Genomic DNA, 17,990 nt, shown 5'->3' with positions numbered 1-17,990 from the left:
CAAATAAATACTATGATTATACGATACTTGGACGTTGATGACGAAGTCGAGCCCGACCTAGACCGTAACCTCTCGACTGCGGAGGCAGCAGTTCCAAGCCTGAAACCAATTCGAATCGAGACCGAGTGCACGGCCACCACACTCTGGTATTAATCGGACTTTTGTTCAGCGGCAGAGTGCTTATTAAGGCTCTGCCTTATTAAAGTCCACGGACATGCAAACTCCAACGAGATCATTCGTGTGGATTGATTCAACAGTCAGGATACAGAAGAGAGAGAGAGAGAGACAGCGGTATTCTGCCGTCTCTGATTAATGGGAACCTTATTAAAAACTAACAGCTAAGGAATACGAGTAACCGTTCTTTTTTCCTTTTTTTTTTTATCCGTTCCGAGAATTATTAATCTTGGAAGGATGGAAACACGGGAGTGGACGTTTCTTTGTCGCAAATACATCAACTTCATTAAAACTAACAATGTCAGGCCAAGCTTTTTTACTCCTTAATCAGGGTAGATACCTAAATAATAATGTAATTGTTATAAAACAAGCAAGATCTTCCCATTAGATCGATCAGGTGCATTGAGTTTACATCTCGAAAAAGTATCCAAGTTCATGGGACATTTATGACTCTTAAGAAGATATTTTTCATCGTATTGACGTGCGCAAAGCTCGCACTTGTACGGTTTTTCTCCCGTATGTTGATAGATGTGCTTCGCCAGTTTCGTCTTGATACTGAAACGATCCTTGCAGAGATCGCACTCGAACCGCTTCACTCCTGTGTGTCGATACATGTGAACCTTTAGGCCCCAGGATCTTCTATAACGTTTGCCACAATCTTTACACTTGTATGGTCTTACGCCTGTAACTTGAAATCAATTGTTCGTTAAAAAAGAAACAAAGTTTTGTGAGATTATTTCGTAAATAAGATTGTCATCAAAACAACTCTCACCGTAATGCGCGAGTATGTGATGTTTTAATGCACCTTTCAAATGAAAACGGTGCTTACAAATATCGCACTCGAATCTTCTGATGTCCGTATGCGTTAATTTGTGCGTCTTTAAAACGGAAGATCTTTTAAATTTAGCCGGACAGAGATCACACTTGTATGGAGAATCAGCGGTATGGACGATCGAGTGAGCTCGAAGACCGCTGCGTCTCAAGAAGTTCTTCTTGCAAATCGAGCACTCGAACGACTTTTTCTTCGCGTAACTCGCTTTGCGATCGCGCGAACATTTCTTTTGATAGATTCCGCATTCGAAGCACCGTTCTTCCTTCGGTAATCTTCCACGAATTCGTACGGTACTTTCGTCCTAAAAAAGTCAAACAAACACGTACATGGTAATATAATACACGTTAAAGTTCGTTTCAAATGTATATACCTGAAATTTGATTGGCTGATAATTGCGATCAATGTCAACGCAAGCTCGCGAACGATTTCCCAAATTGGGTGATCTGAAAGAAAAAATATGCGGAAGAGGATAAATCGTTCGATTCGATGCCATATGCCGAAATCGAAATCGAAATCGAAAATACGTAAATATAATTTATCGTAATAAAATAAGAGATGAAAATCTAACCTTGGTAATAGCTGAGAAGATATGGTGCATCGGTAAAGTTCACAGCGAGTGTGTAGGATCATGTGGCTTCTGAATTTATCTTCATTTGGAAAATCGATTCTGCAAATGGTACATGCGAGGTCTTTTCTGGTCGTAAGACCGATTATGCGCTTCTCAAAAGGATTCTCGTCTTCAACGACGACGAGTTCGTCGTTTGCTGAGAAATCTTCGATCTCGTCCAATATCTCTGTCTTGATCTTTATCTACGTTTACAAAGAAGTAAGAAAACGAATTGGCTTTCTAGATAGAAAGTTTTGATATAACCTTAAAGATAGATTTCGTTCTTACTTACGTCTTCGCATATTTTCCAAACTCGATTAGTTTCTATTATTTTCACATCATCCTCGTCGGATATTTTCAAATGTTCTCGATCGTTGTTGCCATTGAATACGCTTTCTACCATGATGATACCTATGTTAGATTTTTCAATAAATCATTAATCGGCGAATAGAGAAAAACATTTCAACGATAACTGTGTCTCCTCGATGCAAAACGAGACAATCGCGTATCGCATATTTATAAACTTATAAGAACATCGACGATATATCTCGTACATTTATATAATTTAACAAGATAAATATTTCTAAACACGTATTCCCGGATCATCCGATGTCTCGGATCAACGGATTCTTACTTGTATAATTTAATTAATCGCATGGATTCAAAAAACTGCATCCCGATAGCTTTCCCAAGGCGTAAGGGCAAAAAAGTTGAGAGGGAAGAAAGCGTAATGCGACGGGTTTCCTTTCCTTGCAGATTAAATTAAAAGTGAATTGTACGTACGACTACGGATAGAGAATAATCATAAAATCGGTACTTTGCCCGTCTAATCGAATACGGTAATCACGCGTGAAAAATATACTTCTTTTTTAACAAAGACGAAATAATGCGCTGGAGTCATGAAAATTAAACAGCTCGATAGGAAAAAGGAAAAATTCTAAGTCAAATCGTTGGAATAGTTAATTTCTAGTTTCTTGCATGAGATTCGGTTGTGGGTTTTATCTATCGAAAGTGAACGAGAAATTCAGTGGAAACTCCTCGGAGACGGTCAACGCGTGGTTCACACGCTCATTGAAAGGAACAAGCATTTTGCTCGGTAAACGCGATTTGACGACGTAACGAAGCAAAAATTCCTTTAGAAGAACACACGCGTTCGTAATCAATTCTGCATGTTTCTCGTTTTATTAAATACTCACGTGTTGGATTTAAACGACGGAGTTTGCCATGTCAAATGATGCATAATGTATAAAGAATATGAATTTATTAGGAACGTATGCATACATATATATATATATAGATTTCTACTTACTTCCTATGTGTAATAACTTTTGAGTATAAGAAAATAATTCGTTGTTCGATAGGAATAGATTTTTTCGAGATTTCCCACGACAAGGTTTCGCCACCATGGCGAACTTTGGTTTGCATCTTTCGCGATCGACAAAAAATAGAATCCATTCTCGGCTCCTCGTTCGATCGACGTGCAAATAAATCGGCGGCTCGGTGCGTCCTTCTTTTCTCTTTCCTCTCGACTACTATGTTTCTCCTTCTCTCTCCGTCTCTCTCGCCGTGATGCATGATTTCATGGAACTGTAAGGCCGCGACCGTAGTAGCTCTCCGCGAGCAGCGTGTGGGAAACTCGCCGGATGCATTATGTATTTATTGCTTTACTTACTTAGTTGGGAATTACTTTGCTACTGTAATGACTTTCAGGTAGAGCACTATCTTAGGAATGCCATAGCCCTGATTTATCGTTAGTTTGCCGTTTTTCTCTCCCTAGTTTGTAGTTATCCTTTATACTTGTGTCTTACGTCCTGAGCACCGAGCAGCACCGCCGCCATGGCGTCGTCCTGCCTGCCATCCTCCTCGTTGACCTGAAAAAATATCCAGCGTAGTATTCAAGTGTAATCCCGCATTAGTATATATTTAAGGACGAGACGGCAAATTTATACCACGAGGGCCGTATTTCATAACCAACTTTAGACTTTGTATATTAAATCGTATATCATTGCGATCGTCGATAAGTAACGCCAAGAATATAATCGAGAAATCTGAATACAAGAAGAAGCCGTTTAGCATTAATGAAGTAATTATCGTGGCTCCGTGCTCGTAGCGAGACGACGCGCGAGACGAACCTTAGTATACTCGGTAACGCGTTTAAGACATAGCATTTCGCTAATTGCCGAGCCGGCGAGCATGAGAAGGAGCAATAAATATTCCTGATTAATTGCTTGCTAGGATATATGCAAACTTCGTATAAGAACCTACGCATAAATGAAATAATGCGTTCGGGTTGCGATCCTTTTAATTGGATGAGTCACCTCGAATAAAACCTGATACAAGAATAGTTTTGTTTGGTACTAAGTTGCGTTTGTCTCCTTTACATTTTCAATTTACGATAATTGTAGTTTCTTCTAACGGTGCACTCTGTTGTCGTCAAATTTAATTACCGAGAAAACTTTATTTAAACTTTTTCTACGATAGGTAAGTACAATGTTCTCTCGATTGTTTTTCGATCGAAAGATTTAGTATTAAATACGTTGTTGTTGTAAAGAGAATAAAAGTAAAAAAGATAGACTAAGAGATGAATTTTCCTCTCTAGATCTTTTCCAAGCAGCGAGATCGCCGGATGTGTCGCGCGTGCTCGTCTTTTGCGATCAAAAGAAATGTTCGTCGTCGTCGTCGTTCTCCTCCTCCTCTTCCTCTTCTTGTTTCTGATCAATATTCAACGTGCATATTAAGGAACATTTAATACTCGCGCCGCTGGACGTTCAGGCTCGACCGGCTCTGATATATCCTCGCGCATTCGCGGCATGCCGATGAGATCTCTGTTTTTCAAAGGGTTTTGTAATATCTCCCTTCCGGCGCGCCGTCGTTGAGGGACGAACAAACGAACAGCTCATTCTTATGCAGAGTACGTCGTCGCAATGGAGCTTATATGTAACACAGTAATGACATACCCTGTGTCATGCTACCAAACGCTTTTCTCGGTTCACTCATTGTCCTTTAAACGATCGACAAAGCTGATTCTGATTTATCGTCGACAGCAACTGAATTCCATTTCGATAGGTTTTAAACTTTGGACTTTGCTATATTTCTAATATTTATTTTCCACTCATACGAGTGAACGAAAGAAACTAACATTGGTGCAATTTTGATTCCCAAGCTAGAAACGCGTCTCGCGAAGAATTTCACATGAAATTAAATAGATTGATGGAATTAGATTTCTTTCTTTTTTTTTCTTTTTTTTCCTTGTATCTCTCTCAGACCCAATACCTATTTATAGTAGCTGAGAAAAATGAAATGAAAAAGAAAATAATACAATTATATAAAATCTTCTATTTATCCAATCCTCTAATCGGAATGGAATTATTACGAAATAAAATTATTCTCCTTCACATATAGTTATACGATTGACATTTTTCTCTTGTATTATCTATCTTTATCGAATATCAGTAATTGCGATTCGCCGAAGTGTAAACAAGGATAAAGAAGAGAAGAGATTTGTACCTTGAAACTTTCTTATTCATTTCAAACGAACGTTACCGATAAGCTCGTAGATAAGCCATTCGCGTTTTCCCTTTTTTTATTTTATCTCTCGCCTTTTTCGATATCACACCTGCACAAGAAGTGCGATAATCAAACCAAGAGTCGAGAAGGAGTTTCCGGGAATATAGAATACTTTTTACTACATTAACGTCTGCGACTACGTCGTTTATCTAACAAGTACTGCGGTATTAATAATCCAATTAACTCGATCGTAGAAGATAGATAAGAAAAGTTATTACTCCATTTTCGCTTATAGCTACAAGTCGATCGTATAATATTATCGGTTAAGATTTTTCCGCACGGTTTGTTTCATAATTTAATTACCTTTTTGCCTTCCTCGTTAATTAGTTTAAATGAGACCCAGTCAATGCGTTGTTATATGCAAATCATTATTTCTATATATATATATATATATGTGTATATATATCTATTTCTATTAAAAAACAAACGTAATAGTCTCTACTCAATTAGCCGTTGTTCGTCATAAAACGAGAAATTAATTAAAAATAGAGATAAACTATAATAAAATCGATTACACGGAGAATTTCGATGATATACTTACGTACTTTAGAATTCAATTAACGTTCATAAATAAGATTGCCTCGATCGGACTTGATTTTTTAATTCCTTTTGTAAAAAAAAAAAATGTGGATAAATTGAGAGAAAAAACAGTTTTCACATAAGAGGATGTCGAAGAAGCAGAGCGTGAATTTCCTTAATTCGTCGTCGTACTTTGCGAGTAATACGAGAGAAAGAAAGCCTGCATATGCAAGGAGGAAACAATGGTGCGCTCGCGTACAAGTGGAAATGAAATAAGGAAGAGAAGAAGACTACTGACAATGAGAAAAGGAATGAATGAAAGAAAGAGAGAGAGAGAGAACGCGAAACCAATCCGAGCTCACCGCCTTACGCACTCTCTTGACGATGAAAAAATGCCATGGAGCTGATCATAAATCCAACTCTCTCGGCTGCATTCACAGGCGTGAAATTAAAAAACCGATTGCGATGCCGAGAGATGAAGTTGAAGCACGAGTATTCGAACCGTGCACCACCGCAGTTCCTTCGCATAAACGTTTCGTATTCTCATATTTTTCCCCCTTTTTATTTACCTAATTACGAGAGAATGAATTAGTCATTGTAAAACTATGAAATCCGATCTCGTGTTGCGAACGGATCGAGAAATATTAATAATTATGAAAATGAAATTTAATCTAAGATAACGAGCCCTACGCATATCATTCAGAATTTAAATAAGAAAAATATGATTTCTTTAAAAATTAGGGGGTTATTGATTTTCCTCGCAAAGTAAATAAGATTGAGAATCGACTAGCGATCGTCTTCGATTGCACCGTTACGTCGTTATCTTCGCGTTACCACGACGAACGAACGAGAAGAATAGTCCGAGAAGAAAGCGATGAAGGGTTTATCTTAATCCACGGTTCACCGAGCAGACGAGGTGGTCGGCAATTCTGCCGACCACCCCGTCGACCATCCCATCGTTTCTGTGCCCACCTACGTCCGTAGAACTTGCTATAACCGATCACATTTGCTTTCATCGATTTATTCTACTCTTTTCCTCGTAAAAATCACCTAAACTATCTTACACCTATATATGTACCTGTATATGCGAGTAAATGTGTATTACACGCGTATCGATCGATTCAAATTGGAAATATTTTCAAGAAGTAGCTTTCGATTTTAACGCGAAACTTTGGATACGTCGACGAGCATTATTTCCAAGTAAAAAAACAGGTTTCTCTTTGGTCTACACTTTGTTCTGGGGAATGCATGGGAGAAGAATTTTGAAATAAAACGGAAAGAAGGAAGAAAAACAACACGTTGATTTATCGATTTCTTAACTGACAAGATATAAGCACGGATATAAACGGAGATATAAACGGCACACGGAATCTTGGGGATGGGCAAACACCTGTAATGTCGTGTTCAAGGCGTCACGTGCCCGGGCGTGGCCGTGACGGAAGTCTTTCAGCAACAAAAAGCCGATCAGTCCGTGCGCCTCAAAAACCTGCCGTGTATCCCTCTCGCTCTCTTGGATTCTCAGATTCATTAAACCACAAATTCGCCGTTTCGATTCGCAATCGATATAATCCGTCGTCAAAATCATGCGAAACTAATCGAAAGAGATAGAATATCGACGAGCTAGCTAGTTCTAACAATTCATTTTCTATTTAATTTGACGATAAGTTTTCTTGTCATTTAAAACAAAATACAAAATTAGGAATGACGAAATACTTTGTAGCAACTCGTATGAGCATTTTTTGAAATGACTTACAACACCTCTACTGTTGGCGTGCGACGAGCTAGCTAGTTCTAACAATTCATTTTCTATTTAATTTGACGATAAGTTTTTGTCATTTAAAACAAAATACAAAATTAGGAATGACGAAATACTTTGTAGCAACTCGTATGAGCATTTTTTGAAATGACTTACAACACTTCTACTGTTGGCGTGCGACGAGCTAGCTAGTTCTAACAATTCATTTTTTATTTAATTTAACGATAAGTTTTGTTGTCATTTAAAACAAAATACAAAATTAGGAATGACGAAATACTTTGTAGCAACTCGTATGAGCATTTTTTGAAATGACTTACAACACCTCTACTGTTGGCGTGCGAAGAGCTAACTAGTTCTAACAATTCATTTTCTATTTAATTTGACGATAAGTTTTTGCCATTTAAAACAAAATACAAAATTAGGAATGACGAAATACTTTGTAGCAATTCGTATGAGCATTTTTTGAAATGACTTACAACACCTCTACTGTTGGCGTGCGACGAGCTAGCTAGTTCTAACAATTCATTTTCTATTTAATTTGACGATAAGTTTTTTTGTCATTTAAAACAAAATACAAAATCAGGAATGACGAAATACTTTGTAGCAACTCGTATGAGCATTTTTTGAAATGACTTACAACACCTCTACTGTTGGCGTGCGAAGAGCTAGCTAGTTCTAACAATTCATTTTCTATTTAATTTGACGATAAGTTTTTTTGTCATTTAAAACAAAATACAAAATTAGGAATGACGAAATACTTTGTAGCAACTCGTATGAGCATTTTTTGAAATGACTTACAACACCTCTACTGTTGGCGTGCGACGAGCTAACTAGTTCTAACAATTCATTTTCTATTTAATTTGACGATAAGTTTTTGTCATTTAAAACAAAATACAAAATTAGGAATGACGAAATACTTTGTAGCAACTCGTATGAGCATTTTTTGAAATGACTTACAACACCTCTACTGTTGGCGTGCGACGAGCAAACTAGTTCTAACAATTCATTTTCTATTTAATTTGACGATAAGTTTTTTTGTCATTTAAAACAAAATACAAAATTAGGAATGACGAAATACTTTGTAGCAACTCGTATGAGCATTTTTTGAAATGACTTACAACACCTCTACTGTTGGCGTGCGACGAGCTAGCTTGTTCTAACAATTCATTTTCTATTTAATTTGACGATAAGTTTTTGTCATTTAAAACAAAATACATAATTAGGAATGACGAAATACTTTGTAACAGCAGCTGTATGTTTGAGCATTTTTTGAAATGACTTACAACACCTCTACTGTTGTTGGCGTGTTAAAGCGAACAAGAAGCCGGAAAACCACGAAGGTTGGTGGTTGTCATTGATCTCCTTTTAGAATCGAATCACTTGGATGTAACAAGATAAATAGTCAGCGGGATGTCGTTGATGGTGAAGGGTAAAGATTGCCAGTCATGCTGACTATCTGTCCAATTCGAAGCACGATATTTATTCGTGTACGTATTCCTATATAACCAAGAAGTTATTTAGTTATTCTTAGGTTCACACTTGCGACTCTTTCTTTGAATTAAAATCACGATCAGGAGAGAAAGAGAGAGGAACAGGAGTTGATCAAAAATTGTTCCAATTTGAAATCACTCGTTGATCGAAGTCGTGAACAAGGATATTCGATTAATCGATAACCGACAAAGAATCGGTCATACGCGATGACTCGAATAATATCATAGGGCAATGAATCGATAATACAGGAAGGAGGAATGGCTATATAACGTGCAAGTAGATAGTTAAAAAGAACGAGGAGTCATGTATTATCTAATAATTGCGTTCGATAGTCAAGCCACAAATATTTATTGCTACTTACGTCGACTGCAAACATTTCGAGCGCTTCCTCTAATGGAGGATACCTAATTTCGTTTTATATATTTGTTCACAATGTTTTCTCTCTCTATCTTTCTCTCTTTCTCTCTCTTTTCATCCGTCCCTCGCGTTATTAATTTCTTCATTAGCGTGCCCCTCGAAATGCGTGACTGTCTGTAACACGAAACAAGTAAATTATAGTTTGAACGTCGGTAAATTATCGTCATTTGGAGATTATTGTTTTCTAATATATTACAAGGCACGAGAGATCGACGCAATGTTTATCCGTTTTATTAAATGCCAAGGAAAATAGACAAGATAGAATCTTAGCTGACATCTCCGTGATCGGAGGATATATTTGTCGATGTAGTTACTCTATATCCTTGCGCCGTTAATTAAGCCAATGCCAAAGAAAAGCGTATAACGTGTGCGTTAGTAGAATACGAGCCAATTCTGAAAGAAAATGCGAGGGTCAAGCAATAACGGCAGCCGGAACGCGACGTCAACTCGTCAGGATCGCCGAAACGACGTGAGATGTTTGATCAGTTCGCTAATGTAATATTGTTTGTTCGGCTAGTATCGTGTGTATTATCTTTATACACAAACAGAATGCTTAAAAAGCCTCGACTTTTAGAAATTCACGTGTCACCGGCATACATACCCTTATAACGTATACGAAATATCCGAAAATATATTATGAAAAAAAATAATAAAAAGTGAATAGACACGAAAGAAAATATCGTAAGGGGAAAAAAAATGACGAAATTTGTTTCCTCTGGCATGACCAACCAACGCTGCAACCATCTCCGCCCACGCTATTACTTACTCGTGGTCAGCAAGCGTTTAATTTTCACGGATGCGATATGTTCCGATTAATAACAGGCTGCTAGTTCTATCGGTGTTAATTAACTTATCTTTCGCGCCTGCAGGAGAAATCCTACTACGCTTACGAACCAGTCCTTTCGTCTATGTCACCATTTTTTTATTAACTTTGAACAACAGTGTTTTCCAAATGTTCAATAATTTCATTTATCTAATGAAATGAAATTTCTTTACCTTTTAGTTAGAACAGGAAAACATAGAGTCGATTCTTGTCCCTTATCGAGTACGAGTCTCTTCCCTTTTCTCCCCACAGCTTCTTCTTCTTCTTCTTCTTCTTTTTCTTTTTCCATCGGGTAGATCGCTAACGGGCATCGTTTTTCTATGGGAATACGTCGATGCTTTCCGCGGAACGTTTAGTCGCGCTGTAACTCGTGCCGATCCGCATCCCATTTGCGTGACCGTAGCATAAAACGCGTGACACAATGGAAGCCTCTAAGATTTTCTCTTTTGATCCCTGCGAACAAGAAACTTGTCATTTCAACCTGTATACCTTTAAGCTAATTAAGAAAAAAAAATGCTAAATAAAATAAATCATTTGAATTCTTTACAAATGTATATTCTCGTAAACCAAAAAAAAATAAAAAACGTTAGACGTTTCATTTAATTAATAAAATAAAAATCTCTCGTTAAATATATCGAGTGAAAATAAATATAACACTTAACTATAATACTTTTGTTCTCTCGTGTAAAAATGGACTAAGAAAAATTGGCGAAACGATCTCGACGGCTTAATCGCGTACCACGATTATAGTGATTTTACGAAGAAAAAGACGACGAGCTATTTGCTCGGTTATTTAGGCTCGGTAGGCTCGGCGAAGCGTGAAAAAAAAAAAAAGGAGCTTACCTCCCACCGGAGTCGTTGACCGTTAAAAATTGAATTACGACGTATTTTAATCTCGTCCGTCAATCGATTGGTCACGAGCATAGATCAATGGCCGCCCACGCGGAGCCGAGTAGACTATAAATACAATTCGTACGTCTATTCTCGATTGGTGCGTGTCTGTTAACTTCGCGATCGCTATAATTCATGTTCTTGACATGACTTAGATGCCGAGAATCTTCTCGATTATAATGTAGTCGTTTGTCGCATATAAAGAAAAAACTGGTGTCTGTACTTATGTACGCACGTAAGAAGTTATACTTCTTTACTGTACCGAAACGAATATAACCTCAATAACCTCAAAAATAACTTCAAAAAAAAACTTCGAAGAAAACAAATAACTTAAAAAAAAAACAAATCTGGTTTGAATAACCTATAAAAAATTAGTGTGTGTACTTATGTACGCACGTAAGAAGTTATACTTCTTTGGCGTACCAAAACGAATATAACCTCAATAACCTTAAAAATAACTTAAAAAATAATAATAATAATATTATATTAAATATATAATATATATATATATAATAAAGAATAAAAAAATATCAAAATATGGATATTAGTGCACCCTAAATATAAGAGAGATATATCGAATTATTTTATGCGTCAACGGCCATGGCGCTGTGGTAGCATTAGTTCCCGCTCGATCATTTAAGTAAAGCAGCGCTGAATACGATAAGTACTTGGATGGGTGACCCGCTTGAGAAAAAAAGGGGAAGAAGACGCGCCAAATATAACTTCAAAAGGAAGGAACTCTCATGGGACAACCCAATAACGTGGTTCATTATTAATGATACTTCAAATTACACTTACGAATTTGGGCATGTTTTTTCGGTAGGTTCGAGGCAAATTCAAAAATAAAAACAAGAAAAAAAGGAAGATAAATTAATAGATTTTTCATATTCTCAGCTTCTTATTCTTAACTTGAAATTAGAAAAGAAACATAATTAACGTGAGAATGTCTTATCGAGCGATTATCTATCGGTCTTGCAACTATCTTACATGACTCGTATGTTTCATCGTGTTTAATACATTTCAATATTACCTGAAGAGAGAAAAAAAAATTTTGTTTTTAATTGTTCGTTCGCATGACTGCGCGAATAATTATTTCCTCGATGTAGGCAAGCAGCTCGTTGCAACTTTCTATCAACGAGGTTACTCCAGCCGAAAGAACGAACGAAAGAACGAACGAACGAACGAACGAACGCGAGGGTGATCTTAATCGGTGTAACACAATAGAAAGTTCTGTTTATTTAGCATCGTCGTGAGGCGACGTAAAGTCGACTTCGTCGTTAACGAAGCCACGTATCTTCCCGAACATGATTTCTCTTAGCAATTATTCAGATGACTGCGTAAATAATCGCCATTCGGTCGCTTCACCCCGATAAATGAATCGGACGATCGTTATCTTAATTGGACGTAGCTTTGATTAACCACTGACTATTCAATTAACCAAAGAATATTTTCTTACGGTTGACCGATCTTTCAAAACGCGTACCGATCGATCTAATCTCAATTGCACCGTTCGTCTATTATCGATAACGAATAATAAAAGAGTCTATACCTCGTTATAATAATTTGAAGATTTTGACCACGTCATTCGAGAGAGAACTCATTTACTACGTTTTAATCTCTCATCGTGTTAATTATTCTATCTGAAAGATCTGTTACATAAATTAGCTTGAAAATGAAAGGCGTGCAAACAATAGAACTTTATTGTTCTTAGATAAAATCATAAATATCAAGAAGAAGAACGTCTCGAAAGATTTTTTCAAAGCAGTCTGACGAAACGAAAGATATTTTCTATTTAACGTTATCGTCGATTTTCTCGAGGAAGGACACGGAGTTCCACGTCGTTAAATTCGAAGGAGATCCCATGGTGGTCCTCCAGAAACACAGGTGGGTAGAGTTACCCTACCATCGATGGTAGCTAATTAAATCATGAAAAAGTCGGCAAAGGTGCGTCCCACGGTTTTTACGATAAAGCGATAAATTGAAATCGTCAGTGGTTCTCCTGATGATATTACGTGAAAATAGTGCAACCAATCGAACGAAACATTTAGTCATTTAATCGGAATTACAAACTATTCGAGAAGTCTGTCGTCCGAATGAAAAAGTTATGGAAAAATAATGGCAAAAAGCCGTATAGTAAAAAAGCAATGATCGATGTTCGATCTTGAAGAAATGTTCGACGGGAGGGGAGGATAGATAGGAGTTTATTCGGGTTGCATCCCTGTGGTGGTAGTCGAACCAACGCGAGTTCCATCATCACACCAAGAAGCAAGCAGCACGGTCGAGGTCCTCCCCAGGTCGAACGCGAGATGGGAATAAAATGTGAAACTGTAAATTGTGCGTGGGAAGAATCGGTCCCTGGGTGGTCGTGTAGCAGTTTTCTCAGCTGTCCTTCTCCGCCAAGAGGAGGGTTGAAAGCGAGAAAAAGATCAAAAAGAGAGAAAAGGTAAAGGATATTGGTTATAAGAAGGAAGAGGAAGAGGAGGAGGAGGAGGAGGAGGAGGAGATTCGAAGCCTCGAGGATTTAAATGTGCGCTCGAACGAACAAAAAGGAGGAGGAGGAGGAGGGAGAAACGTGGTGCCCTTCGCGTGGTTGCCCTTCGAGGAGCTTGGAAATTTGTTACGTTATGTCGGACTATCGCTCCCCAGTGTATATGAAGAAAGAATTTTTCGCGGTTTTACCGCGCGCGAGGTTGGTTGGCTGCGTAAAGGGGAAGGTGAAAAAGGAGAGGGAGGGAGCTTCGAAGTTCTTTCGGACCCTCGGAGAAGAGCATGTTTGGTAGAAAGAAAAAAAATATGAAGGAGGGAAGGTAGAGCTTTTGCGAAGGATGTTCGTAAAGCGAGGCGCCGACGTCCAAGAAGAAAGAGGGGGATGGAACACGGTGGTGCCAGGAATATAAAGCGAGGGATAAAAGAGACGGCGGCGGTCACATATGCGACTCGTAAAAGCTCTTGTGAAAAGCTGCATCCGTCCTGCCACCAGCATCACCAGAGTGACTACTACCACCACCACCACCACCACCAGTAAACGCCCCACCACCTGCTACGTGCACCAAACTAACTTCCTACATTTCAATGACGACGTCTCTGCTTTGCCCTCTAGTTTTTTGCAACGATGCCATAGGAAAGCAGTGCTTTTAACGTTGCCGAAGGTGCCAACTCGTTCAACGAATCCGTGTTTCGAGCTTATCGTTTCAGATCACGCTTCAAATCTTGCTATAAACTACGAACTGTAACAATCTTTGCGATCGTTTCTACCTTCGTTTTTATCGTAAACTCGCGTTTACTCGGCGAGGAAACTTCATGGATTCTTCAAATTCATTTCTCGACGATTCCTAGCTATTCGAAAATCCGGAGACCATCGTATTATGTTCTAAAGAATATTGGCAGAGAACACGCGTTATCGCGGCTCCTCGATGGACGAGTATACTTCTATGGTGACATTGGTTTCTATGGTAACGTAAGAAAAGCACGTCGAAAGAGGGACCTCTCGATATCGGCGAATATTAAGAAATAGCTTTCGGCGAGGCATTTTCGTACATTTGCGGTCGGAAAATGAGCCATTCGTCTGTTGGGTACAACGAACCACTGTCTATGCATGGCACGATCGTACCAACGTCCGAGTATTCCCATAAATAATATTACTCTCCCTTCCTATACTTTTGTCGCCCTTTCCGTCGCCCTTCCTCGTTCCGTCGTTCATTCTCATTCTTTAGAAAGAATTCCATGTTTTACGAATATTCTTGACTACAATAAGTACTTCATCTGGTATATCGAATATAGTTTGGTGTATTAGAAAAAAAGAGGAATAAACGCGTTAAAGCATTTTCTAAGACATAAGGGGAACGGAGGGAGGAACGTCGTCCATTCTTTCGATTCCTCGCGGGATCGTCCAACGCTTAATCGTCCGTTTCCACTTGTCACTCGTTGTCGATGGACGAACAAAGACGCATCGTAGGAGACGAAAGAAGAATCTTGAGCCATTCGGGGTCGCTAACGTGTGGGACGAGGGTAAAGAATCGAACAGAAGCTCGACGAGAAGACAAAAAAAAACTTGCTCGATGTTCCAACAGGATTATGAAGAAGCCCGGTGCTTCGCTAAATAAAAATCATTTCCGTGTTGAGAAAGAAACGGAAAAAAACACCTAGACGACTGCTTTGCCAACAATAAACGTGCTCGTCTTAGCGTGTATCTTTCAGAGAAAAAAAAAAGTATGTCGGCTAAACCCTACGTTACAACTATGTTTTTTTTATGCTTCCTTAAACCCATTCTCTTTAACTGTTTTCTTTCTTTTCTTCCATATTTAAAATCACATTTTATCTAGTTGATTTTAATCTTTTACAACGGCCGTAATCTTTCCAACACGCAAACATACAAATCTGTATTTATTCATCGATCGAAGAAGGTTTTTTCCCTATCCATGGTAAATGTCGACATCGTTTGAACTGTTCCTCCCATTCCCATTCCCTCATCCCTTCGCGCAATACCCGTTAGCTCCTTGCGATTCCCCAAAACTCCCCCGAACTCGGTCTCGGTCTCTTCCACGCCACGTCTTAGGATAGAAAATCCCTCGCGGCGTTCACTCAATCACACGTTATTTGTGCCGGAGTCCCCTGACACGCGCACGCATACACGCACACGCGTCCACGCATCAAAGTACGACAGACAGCACGACAATGGAAATGGAGAGAAAAAATGACGGTATTTCATTCGGATATAACATACTAGCTATTCCTTTTTACAAATAATTACATTTTTTTTGTTAGAATTCACGATTGGATGGTTAAATAGTCCATAATAGTAATTCAATTATTTTCCCTAGGAGCGGATGACGTGTCTAAGACGTCAAACCAAAAATTCAACTTTTAGGTAGATTTGACATCTTTGACACCATTTCGTATGGCAGAGAAAAATTAGGCACACTTTCCCGAGAACATTCCGCCAACTAAGTCCAAGCAACACCCTGGAAAAAGGTGCCGTGTTTGTTGTAAGCATAATATTAGGAAAGAGACTACGTGACAGTGCAAACGATGCAAAGTAGCATTGCATTTACCTACTTGTTTTGAAAAATACCACACTCTGCTTAATTATTAGTAATTGGTTTTTGTTTTATAGCTTCAATTTGTTTCATTTAGTTTTATTCTGTTGTTATTAATTTATTTTTGTTTTGCAATTCTAATTACTCGAAGACATCTGGTGATATATGTAGTATGTCAGCAATATTTTAGAAATAAATACATTCTTACCCAAAATCTACTGCCTTTACATACTACTCCAAGCAACCAAAAATGATTTTCGTTCCGCATGCAAATATTTTCTCAAATAAATCCGTACCCAAGGGGTTAATTCGAAAAAGAATTGAAATAATAAATGGAAAGAGAGAAAAACTGACGGTATTTCATTCGGATATAACATACTAGCTATTCCTTTTTACAAATAATTACATTTTTTTGTTAGAATTCACGATTGGATGGTTAAATAGTCCATAATAGTAATTCACTTTTTTCCCCTAGGAGCGGATGACGTGTCTAAGACGTCAAACCAAAAATTCAACTTTTAGGTACATTTGACATCTTTGACACCATTTCGTATGGCAGAGAAAAATTAGGCACACTTTCCCGAGAACATTCCGTCAATTAAGTCCAAGCATCACCCTGGTAAAAGGTGCCATGTTTGTTATAAGCATAATATTAGGGAAGAGACTACGTGGCAGTGCAAAACAATGCAAAGTACCATTGCATTTACCTACTTGTTTTGAAAAATATCACACTCTGCATAATTATTAGTAATTGGTTTTTATTTTATAGCTTGAATTTGTTTTATTCTGTTGTTATTAATTTATTTTTGTTTTGCAATTCTAATTACTCGAAGACATCTGGTGACATATGTAGTATGTCAACAATATTTTAGAAATAAATACATTCTTACCCAAAATGTACTGCCTTTACATACTACTCCAAGCAACCAAAAATTATTTTCGTTCCGCATGCAAATATTTTCTCAAATAAATCCGTACCCAAGGGGTTAATTCGAAAAAGAATTGAAATAATAAATGGAAAGAGAGAAAAAGTGACGGTATTTCATTCGTATATGAGATACTAGCTATTCCTTTTTACAAATAATTACATTTTTTTTTGTTAGAATTCACGATTGGATGGTTAAATAGTCCATAATAATAATTCACTATTTTTCCCTAGGAGCGGATGACGTGTCTAAGACGTCAAACCAAAAATTCAACTTTTAGATACATTTGACATCTTTGACACCATTTCGTATGGCAGAGAAAAATTAGGCACACTTCCCCGAGAACATTCCGTCAACTAAGTCCAAGCAACATCCTGAAAAAAGATGCCGTGTTTGTTATAAGCATAATATTAGGAAAGAGACTACGTGGCAGTGCAAACAATGCAAAGTAGCATTGCATTTACCTACTTGTTTTGAAAAATATCACACTTTGCATAATTATTAGTAATTGGTTTTTGTTTTATAGCTTCAATTTGTTTCATTTAGTTTTATTCTGTTGTTATTAATTTATTTTTGTTTTGCAATTCTAATTACTCGAAGACATCTGGTGACATATGTAGTATGTCAGCAATATTTTAGAAATAAATACATTCTTACCCAAAATGTATTGCCTTTACATACTACTCCAAACAACCAAAAATTATTTTCGTTCCGCATGCAAATATTTTCTCAAATAAATCCGTACCCAAGGGGTTAATTCGAAAAAGAATTGAAATAATAAATGGAAAGAGAGAAAAACTGACGGTATTTCATTCGGATATAACATACTAGCTATTCCTTTTTTACAAATAATTACATTTTTTTTGTTAGAATTCACGATTGGATGGTTAAATAGTCCATAATAGTAATTCACTTTTTTTCCCCTAGGAGCGGATGACGTGTCTAAGACGT

The 17,990-nt window shown here is 37.7% G+C and overlaps 1 protein-coding gene across 1 annotated transcript in view; it reads right to left on the bottom strand.

Annotated features, from left to right (window-relative positions):
• Positions 1–473: 473 nt before the first annotated feature.
• Positions 474–17,990, bottom strand: part of LOC122518568 (gastrula zinc finger protein XlCGF46.1-like) — a 51,741-nt gene continuing 34,224 nt past the window's right edge. Inside the window, exons 2-11 of the mRNA XM_043637574.1 lie at positions 10,360–10,639; positions 9,308–9,477; positions 8,739–8,952; positions 3,286–3,484; positions 2,923–3,200; positions 1,906–2,009; positions 1,575–1,816; positions 1,377–1,449; positions 947–1,307; positions 474–856 (exon numbers count right to left, since the gene is read on the bottom strand). Of these exons, the coding sequence (XP_043493509.1) occupies positions 534–856; positions 947–1,307; positions 1,377–1,449; positions 1,575–1,816; positions 1,906–2,009; positions 2,923–3,019 (1,200 nt within the window). The 5' untranslated portion in view covers positions 3,020–3,200; positions 3,286–3,484; positions 8,739–8,952; positions 9,308–9,477; positions 10,360–10,639 and the 3' untranslated portion in view covers positions 474–533. The remainder of the gene's footprint in view (positions 857–946; positions 1,308–1,376; positions 1,450–1,574; positions 1,817–1,905; positions 2,010–2,922; positions 3,201–3,285; positions 3,485–8,738; positions 8,953–9,307; positions 9,478–10,359; positions 10,640–17,990) is intronic.

Source organism: Polistes fuscatus, unplaced genomic scaffold (assembly GCF_010416935.1).
Source record: "Polistes fuscatus isolate 324 unplaced genomic scaffold, CU_Pfus_HIC Scaffold25, whole genome shotgun sequence".
Classification (NCBI taxonomy): Eukaryota; Metazoa; Arthropoda; class Insecta; order Hymenoptera; family Vespidae; genus Polistes; species Polistes fuscatus.
This window is presented reverse-complemented; position numbering and strand designations above follow the sequence as displayed.